Source organism: Lacerta agilis, chromosome 12 (genome assembly GCF_009819535.1).
Source record: "Lacerta agilis isolate rLacAgi1 chromosome 12, rLacAgi1.pri, whole genome shotgun sequence".
Lineage (NCBI taxonomy): Eukaryota > Metazoa > Chordata > Lepidosauria > Squamata > Lacertidae > Lacerta > Lacerta agilis.
In genome coordinates, this window is record NC_046323.1 from 37,342,709 (window position 1) to 37,352,547 (window position 9,839).

A 9,839-nucleotide genomic window follows, 5' to 3' on the forward strand; every position below is an offset into this window, starting at 1 on the left:
GTCAGCCATTCGATCTCTGACACTGTCCTTCACTTGAGTCTGCTGCCAGCAACACACCAGGATGAACATATCATCAACACCAACCCCTGAAGAATGGCAAATATATAACATATTAGTTCCTATACGTCATGCGAGAAGAGAAATACAGTGGTACCTTGGTCTTCGAATGGCTTGCCTCCCGGAAAAATCGGCTCCCAAACACCACAAACCCATAGATATGTAGGAGAATTTTCACCCATCATCATTCTTAAATGTATTAATGTGTACATTTGCTCACTTACCAAGGATAAGAAATGGCGAATTTGCAACTGTGACAACAAACGGCACCCCACATAAGAGCAGCAATCCAAAGCTGCTGACGACAGATAAGCCCGCTGACAGCACCCCAAAAGCTGCAACCCACACTTTTGTCCGTACACAGTCCAGCCTGGAAAACAGATTAAGAAGATTCTAATTCAGTTCAGAGTATCATGGTACACGTGCTAAGCCCGAGTTGCACAAAATAGCTCAAAAAAGGATGAAAGCTTCCAAGCTCCCCAGAATGCTTCATCAGCTAGACAGTAAACAAGTGAGAACAAAGTTGGCTGTTGGTAAGGCCGTTGAGTCTGCATTCTTAAGGTGGAATGTGGGAAAGAGAGCAGATATTCAGATGAAGCTTCGTAGATCTGCTATCTCCTCTTCAGCTTGCATACACATGATACCTAATAATAATAATAATAAATAATAATAATAATAATAATAATAATAATATTTCTACCCCGCCCATCTGGCTGGGTTTACCCAGCCATTTTGGGCGGCTTCCAACAGAAGGTTAAAAAGACATTAAAACATCAACCATTAAAAACTTCCCTAAACAGGGCTGCCTTCAGATGTCTTTTAAATGTCATATAGTTGTTATAGTTGTTTATTTCTTTGACATCTGATGGTAGGGCGTTCCACAGGGCGGGCACCACTACTGAGAAGGCCCTCTGCCCGGTTCCCTGTAACTTCGCTTTCCGGATGCCAGGTGCGAGCGGCACCCTGTTCGTGGGGCAACTTATAAGGCTGCAGCACATGAGCAGAGAGTTGCTGCGCGAGCAGCCTCTGCACAGAAATGGTGCCAGGCGGTGGCTTGGGAGTCGTTGGAGGTGGTGGCGTTGAGTGTCACCCTCCCTCAAAGTTGGAACCGGGGGCGTGCTGCTCTCAACGCCCCACCCTTCCTATGCTAGTGTGACCTGCCCCTCCATGGAGAGCTGTGAGTCCAAAATGATTCTGGCCCTGCGCCTACAGTAGAGTCTACCTCTTTCCGAATCAGAGTGACTTTATCTGCAAAAAAACTTTTCAAAATCGTTGCAGGAGATCTTAGGGTCTTTACCAGGCCCCAGTGACAGAGGTGCCTCCATCAAATTGCGAACCACCTGAAAGAGTCTCCTGCTGCTGTTTTCTGCAGATGCAATAGAGGCGGTCAAGAAAGTCCTCTTTGCCGTTGCCATCGCCACTTGGTAGGATCGACATTGAGCTCTAACCCGTCTCCAGTCCGATTCAGAATGAGTTTTCCGTCACCGGCACTCTAGCCGGCTCAGCAATCGTTTCATTGTCCTCAGCTCTGGGGAAAACCATGGGGCTGTCTGGGCTCCATGTAATTGGAGAGGGCACTTCAGAACCAGACAGTTGATAGCCCCGGTTAGCTCCGCATTCCAGCAGGCCACCAGGGAATTAGCTGAAAAGCCAACAACATGGGATAAAGCATGCCCTACCACTCTTTGGAAAACATTTGGAAAACATTAAGTTGTGGGGTGGACCATCTGAATTGGTCCAACCTCCCTGCAGAGGGGAAAGGTCGCAGAGGCTAGTTGCACCAAAGCATATTTGAAGCACATTATTTCCTTCAAAGGATACTGGGCATGGTAGTTTACCTCTCAGTTACAATTCCTAACAACCCTTAACAAACTACAGTGCCCAGAATTCCTTGAGAGGAGGAAATGTGCTTCAAAGGTAACACAGTCTCACATTCAATCTTTCTTACAAAGATGCAGACTTAATGGCTTTGCCACCAGCCAACTTTTTTGTTTACTCCTTCCCTTTGCTTCACAATCTAGCTGATGAAGAGGACTGGAGGATGAGTAAGTTAGAACACGATTTTGTAACATTGTGGAATATCTATTATGGTTCAACATGGCTACCTATACTTTTTATGTTAAGGCAGTGTTTTTCAACCACTGTTCCGCGGCACACTAGTGTGCCGCGAGATGTTGCCTGGTGTGCCGTGGGAAAAATTGAAAAATTACTTTATATATCAGTGATGGCGAACCCGTGGCACGCAGAGCTCTCTCTGCCGGCACGCCAGGGGTGGGGAAATGGGGGGCGCCGCCGCGCTGCGCTGCACCGCGCCCGTGGCCCGCCTGCGCCCGTCCACTTCTCCAGCTGGCCGGCGGCCTCCGGAGGCTGAGGGCGCTGCTGCTGTGCTGCTGTGCTCATGCGTCGTGCCTCGTTTCTGCCAGCGCAGGCGCAGCAGCAGACAGCAGCAGTTTCCCTCCTTGGCGCCCGTCCCAGTGGTGTTTGCCTGCTGCTGCTGCTGGCGAGGATTCGACGCGAGGCGACGACGACGAGGTAACGGCAGCGGCAGGCGAGGGTGAGGGGGAAGCCCTTTTAAAAAAGGTTAAGGAAGCGTCGCCTGTGCCGCCCATGCTGGTCCCGGGCGGGCTGCGAGGCGGCCGCCCAGCCCCGTCTTTGAGCGCTGCGAGCGGGGGGAGCCGCGCGGCCCCGCCGCCGATTCCATCCCTAAGTAAAACGGCAGTGCTATGCATGTTCGGGTGGAAGGAAGGATGGAAGGAGGCAAATGTGGAACTCTTTACTCAAACATGTGCACACAGGGTCGGTGCATTGGAGGAGTAGGCGGCCACCTCCACTTCCATCCGAGCGGTGTTTGGGATGGCGCGAAGAAAAGTCTCGCTAAGACCCTAGCAAGCCGCCCCATCAACAATGCATTGCAAATCATTGCATTGCGTTTCCCCCCTGGGCTTCCTTTAGTAAATAGGTAAATAAGTCGACCGGTGGAAATCAAGAGATTGTGTGCTGCATTTTAATTATGCCCCCCCCAGAAACTCCTCCGAAACTTGCGCTGCTTGGTGCACACTTTCCTCACTGCGGTCTCATCGGCGGGGAACGCGCTCCGTCCCTGTCCAAAGAAACAGCGTCTCTCCCTTTCCAATTGCAGGCTCGCTCGCATTGCAACGCTTTTCTTTCTCTCTCTCTGCTCCCCACCCCGCTGCCGGATCTCTCGTCTGCTCTTTCCTACAGCCTTGTCAGCTTCCGCATCCTTTCTTCAGCCGACTGCCTTCCCTGCACGAGATCTCCCCAGTGTTTGCAGGCTCCCCCCATCCTTCCAAGTATTCTCTCTCTCTCTCTCCTTGTCTCCAATTCTCTTCTCTGGGACTGCTCTTCGCGTGCGGTCCCTCTTTTTCTCTCCACCCGCTCTGCAATGCCTTCCTTGCGCAGGAGCGCAGCAACCTCCTTCCCACAGGGTTGTTGGCGCACATGGGCATACCCAGCGAGGGGCAGGGGGGAAGCTCCCCCCCCAGAAGCAAAAAATAAATAAATGCCCATGCCTCTGTGCCTTTCCTAACCCAAGCCCCTTCGTTGTGAGAAAAAAACCCCTCCCGTCCGCAGCTCCTCGGCTTGATCCAAAAGCTAAACTTAGTTGGAAAAAGTTAGCAGCGAAAAGGCCAGAAGGAAAGCGCGGGGCGGATTCCGCCGGGATCTGGTGCTGCTGCGTAAAGCCAGCAGCCAGACACATACGCACATCCAGAAGGGGTGGACTGTTCTCTCTTTTAAAAATAAAAATAAATGAGGTGTCCGATGTTTATTTAGGAGGTTGGGGTGTGTGCTGAGGTTCAATGCCAAGTCTTGCAGCAAATTAAACAAAACTAAAGCCTTAATGTAAGCATTTATTTGTTTAGAATCCTGTCCTCTATATAGCAAACCTCACTTTGCTTGGAAAACCCTCTCAAAATGTGGCAAATCTTACGGGTATTTGGCTTTATCTAACTAAAAACCTTGATATTCAGGTTTAATTGCAGTGTTGGCACTTTGAAATAAAAAAGTTGGTTTTCCGCTGCAGTTTGGGCACTCGGGCTCAAAAAGGTTCGCCATCACTGTTATATATAGTCAATATAGGCACAGAGTTAATTTTTTTAACATTTTCTAATGGTGGTGTGCCTCGTGATTTTTTTCATGAAACAAGTGTGCCTTTGCCCAAAAAAGGTTGAAAAACACTGTGTTAAGGGTTGAAAGACAGTAGCATACCCAGACGCAGCATCCCCTCGCCCAGGAGCCAGGCCTCACAGTGAAAGGAGAAGACACGACAACATATATTTGGGATCAAAATGGCCACAACTTTATTGAATTCAGATGCAGTGAAGCCTTGGCATAGGCATTGGGCATGTATCCCTCTCAGCCCCTTGCTGGGGGTCTGAGGCATGACAGGGTCAGTTAGGAGAAAGATGGGGCCAAATCAAAACATGAGTTTATGCAGCTGCTCCCTCCCAAATCGGTGAGGGTAGCTCTATGGCCCCTCCGCCATGCGCTTGTGAAAAGAGACTACCCTCATGACCCCTCTAACGGGGTACCCTGTTATCACCGCCACATGAAGCGGGGGAGTCACCGCTTCACCCCTTCTTCAGGTGTTTGACTAATGGATTCCACCCAAGGCCTAAACCGCCAAAGTTGTGACAATTGCTATGGGGAAGGCGAAACCTGCAGAGCTGGGAAAATACCTTGCCAGCCCTGTAAAAACAGTAACAATCATATGACCATAGCAACGCCCACATACCTGGGAAGAAAAAAGGTTAGTCTGCAAGAAATTAATATTAGAGAGAGGGCTGGGTGGGTGACGATCTGGTGCCGACTGAGCTGCCAAGAGCAGCGCCGGCCCCTTTTGCTGTCCGCTCCGACTGCCCTGCCCCCAAAGCTGCTGCGGATTGGCTAGAAATTTCAAACTGGGTTTGATGGGAACCCAGCAGCCACTACGGCAGCCAGGAGGGAGGAGCCAACAGTCGGGGCCAATAGGGCGTGGCTTCAGCAGGAGGGGGAAGCGCCCTGCCGGGTCGCAACTGCCACCCACCTCTGTACCAGGTAAGCGGCCATGATTTTTTAGAAACAGAAGCTGTCAGAAACTGATCCTGCCACTCTAGGCGGTGAAAGCATTGCACCTTGAGCTACATATGGGGGAGGCCAATATGGTGTAACAGTTGGACTGGGACCAGAGAAACTGGGGTTCAACTCCCCACTCAGCCATGAAGGTCACTGGGTTGGGATGAAAACATGAGGAGTGGGAGCACTGAGGTCTTTGGAGGAAAGGTGGATTACAAATAACAAGGAAATTGTTATACAAATTAATAACAATAAATATTAAACGTAATAACATTATTCCTGATGCAGCTAAATGCCTTATGCATAAATGATTTTTATAAACAAAAAGTCAGATGTGGGCTTCTTCTTGCAAATGTAAGTAATGGCGGGAGAGGGGATACACTCTCACAAAATGAAAAGATAAAAATTATTTCCTTTTTTCCAGCAATTACCTTGAGCATGACATAATTGAGAAGGTTATTGTTAAGGTATACGTGATGGAAAACAAAGGGACCACTTCCTTAGTATTTTTTTCAAACTCTTTCTGTCTGGACAATGAAGTAAAATAAGCCACCTGCCATGGGGAGTGGGGGGGGAGGGAGGGAGAAGAGAAGATCACATGTTAAATATTTTCTCTTTCTCTCTTACTATATAAATCTAAATGTTCACAAGAGTATAAAGACAGGGCGCAATTAGTAGAATATAAGTGGGACCTGAAATAAATTTTGCAGCATGGAGTTCTCCTGTACAGGAGCCCAAGATATCAAACAATAACACCATCTTTAAAACAATTCCGATACAGATGTAGACTGGGAAAGATCTCTACTTTAAAAGGCTTGCTAAGAGGAAGGTTCTTCAGTAGGCACTTAAAGGACAGCTGACACAGCGTCTGTGTAATATTCAAGCAGGGGGAGTAATTCCAAAGGACAGGTGTCACAGCGCTAAGGGCCCAAGTCCTACCTTGTGAGGAACAGACCTCCTGATCCGGTGGTATCTGCTGGAGACCCTCAGTGACTTGACTTGTCATATAAGGGGTGAGGTGGTCTTTCGGATTGCCCGTCCTAAACAGTGCAGTACTTCATACACCAAGGGTTCAAGTTAGCCAGCCATGCCCTCTTTCACGATAATTCATTTCACCCCACGTCCCATTGGACACTCAACATTCTGAGGCCGCCCAGGAATTCTCAATCTTCATTAAGCTGCTTGGTTGGGTTGGCTGAACAAAGTCTCTAATGCCTCAAGTCACTAATGTGTGCACAGCCTATGACTGGCAGAAGCTTCAGCTTAGCACCTCTGTCTGGCTTCTGACTTTTAGAGACAGGCGCTAGTTTACATAACTTTTAAAATGGGATTAGACAAATCCATAGAGGATAATAATACCGATGGCATTCAGTCATGATGCTATTCCATGTCTCCAGCTTCAGAAGCAGCATACCTCTAAGTACCAGAGTACTAATTGCTGAGAAACAAGAGCAAAAGAGGGATACAGTCCTAACGTCTTGCTTGTGGGTTTCCCATAACCATCTGCTTGACCATTATGGGTAAAAAGGGTGGTCTAATTTTAAATTATTGTGCTCACCAACAGAGGGCCTTGAATCCACTTATTTTAGGACTAGTCTCAAGTTGTACAGAAACTAGGAATCCTAACAACTGAATTAACTTTCAACTCCCCAACTCTGTTTAAAGTTTGTTGGAGCAGGAGGAAAACAGAATTCTGAGGGAAGCTGTGTGGAGCTGAACAATTGTCTCTTTATTTCCCCCCTTATCTGGGGGTGGGCAGGGCAGGGAACAGAAGCCGTTAGTCTTCCTGGTAGGCCTGCCAGTAAAACTAACTAAATGTTGAGGACTGGGAGGGTGAAAATCCCATTTCTGCTTAAAGATACAATACATCTTCCATATATTATTTAAATGTGCGTATTATACCCCACCTGATATTTATAATAAAATAACTGTCCAAAGGAGGCAGGATAATTAACTTTAAAACAAAGATAGCCTTTCAATAAAATGTCAGGCTCAAAACAATGAGTTCTGTTTAATAGGGTGAGAGGAAAGATACATGCTAATGAATGAAAAGCTGCAACAGACTAACCCAAATGGAGTAAAACTTACTTCTGAAGCAGTTCCTTTACTTTTATTCTGGATGCAAAGAGGCCGTACACTGAACACTGTTACTGGCTCCAGTACTCAAATCACATAATTTAAAAAAGCTTATTTTAAGGGAGATAAAGGTAAAAGAGGAGAGAGAGAGAGAGAAAGTATGGAACTATTCAGGCCTGGGTAGCACGGAGAAGCAGAACTACTGGTAGTTGCACTAATAACAACCCTAGCTGAGAAAACAGATACGGTACAAATTTTGCTTGGGCTTGTTAACCAACCCTCAGTTTTAGTAGCCAGTGAGGTTCTGCTTTCTGTTCTCCAAAGGCTAAGTGAGCAAGTCCTTTTTTGTTTTCACTTTCGCAAAGAAGGGGGAGTCGTTCCTATTGGTGAGGAGCTGTGGGTCAGAAGATATGCATTTCGAACAAATCAGCCCATCACACTGACATAATCTGGCGGAGGTGTTGCTAGAGGTTAATTCACGGCCCCAAGCCCCAAGCTTTTTGCAGTGGGCCCCAAATCTCATTCCTCTTGCTTCCCTTATTGTGAAAGCTTTATTTGTAGTGCAGTTGGAAGTCCTGCAACAAACATTATTCTGAAGACCCCAGTCAACCACCATATTGGTTTTCTAGAGGCATCCATGCACATTAATTACATATGCAAATTATATGAAAATTGTATGCTAGGCCAAGGCCCTGGATCATATAAGTATTCATTAATTTATCTACAGAAATTATTAATCATTTTATTTCAAGGGCAGGGAACCTTTTTGACCTGGGAGGTCAGATCCTGATTCTGCCCATCCTATGGTCCAACTTTGACACGTGGGCAGAGGAAACTGACAAATGGGTGGTCCTGTCAAAGTGGACCAATGAGAGTAGGGGAAGATGGTGCCCAAGTACTGTAGAACTGAAGTCCCAATACATCAGCTGATGGGTGGTCTTTTCTGCTGGGATTGGTTGTATATGCAGCTGATCTAGCCCTATCTCTACCGGCCCTGTGCCTGACATCACATGTGGCATCAGATGTAGGGCAGGTTGTTATGGTTTGGGTAAAATGGCCTTATGGGCCAAATGGTGAAGCTTGGCAGGCCAAATTAGGCCCATGGGCTCAAGGTTTTCTGCCTCTGATTTACATCCAAGCATGTCCAAGCAGTGCAAAAGAAGTAATTCAGGAAACAACATAAAAGCATAAAATGCATTTTTAAAACCTAGAGATTGATTGACACAAGGCAATAATGTGCATCATTTTGAAAGAGGCACTCCTTGGCATTCTTGCCTTGTCAGAGATGCTGCAATAGCTTGTTTTCTAATTATTTGCTAAAATTAAATGTTTGGCTGCCACTGAATGCCTCCACTTGCTGATGCAGGTGGGTTAGGCATGGGGAACCTCTGACCCTAGTGGTTTGACAGATCCTGTTAGCTCCAGTAAGCATGGCAGCATGCATCGGGCAGACACAGAGATTCTTATCGGTCACATTCCGTAACGTGTGAAGCAGCTCCATCGTGCCAGGAGACGCTTACCTGGATGGTTTCCAGGTTCAAGGATTTCACCACACCCGGGATGCGCTCCAGAAACATCCGGAGCCAGAGCGCGCTGTCGTTTCTCCGAGTAGCCTCATCCTCCTGCAAGTAGTACAAGAGGCGCAGCGCTTTGGCTGCCCGCACGGGGCGCGCCGTCCCACCCCCGGGGGCCAGGTCGAGGCCTCCCAGAAAGACGCCCAAGAAAACGGGATGGGGAAAGGACGGAGGGGCGTAGAGCGGGAAGGTGAGGTCGGGCAGCAGCGCCTCTATCCGGGCCGGGTCGCCTCCCACGGCGCTCAGCAGCGGGTTGGCGCTGCTGCAGTTGGAGCCGGGGATGCCTCGGGCGCAGAGCTGGGCGAAGGGGAGCGCGGGGTCGCGGAGCTCCCACACCGCCTTGTCCAGCGCCAGCAGCTCGGCGAAGGCCTGCCGGGTGAGGAGCGAGCCTCCGTCGCGGGCCACGGCGATGAAGGCGGCGAAGGAGCCCTCGGTGGTCAGCCTCTCGCCGGAGAAGCGCCGCGCGTCGTCGGTGGTGAAGTGCTCCTGCACGAAGCGCCGCTCGCCCTTGGCGTGGCCCCCGAGCGGCGTGAACTGGCGCTCGATGTCGTTGTCCTCCAGGCTCTTCAGGAACCCGAAGCCGGTGCCCAAAGCGGCCGAGAGCGCCAAGGGCAGAAGCAGGAAGGGCCACGGGTGCGCGCCCACTAGGGCCCCTAAGTGCCGCAGCAGACGCGACAAGGGCCTCTCCACGCAGTCCGTGTTGCAGTCGAGGGGCGCCATCGCCTTCTTTCCTTTTGAGCTTTTTCTATTTCTCCTCCTCCCGGACTCAGGACGGAGTTAAGACCGTTACCCGAGAAAGTTAGGCATAGAGTTTCTGAAACATCTCGAAAAGGGGGAACTGAGCGGGAAAAGATAATAAAAATGGCCGCTGGGCGGAGGTTCACCGTTCGGGAAACGCCCACCCGTCAACCGCCTCAGAAGTCTGGGGGGGGGGGCGAGACGATGCTGGGGAAATCCCCGCTCAGCGAAGGCATCGGTTTCTGGGCTGCAATCTGGCTGCTATGTTTGAGGGAAACTCCCGAGAATATCCAGAACGAGAAGGCGCAGTGCCTTTTTAAG

The 9,839-nt window shown here is 49.2% G+C and overlaps 1 protein-coding gene across 1 annotated transcript; it reads right to left on the minus strand.

Moving 5' to 3' along the window:
• Positions 1-9,568, minus strand: LOC117055917 (patched domain-containing protein 3-like). The gene is made up of 3 exons (XM_033165862.1): positions 8,727-9,568; positions 282-427; positions 1-86 (listed from the first exon to the last, which is right to left on the minus strand). The coding sequence occupies exons 1-3, from the start codon at positions 9,498-9,500 to the stop codon at positions 74-76; spliced, it is 933 nt and encodes a 310-aa protein (XP_033021753.1). The 5' UTR covers positions 9,501-9,568; the 3' UTR covers positions 1-73.
• Between the last annotated feature and the right edge of the window lie 271 nt (positions 9,569-9,839).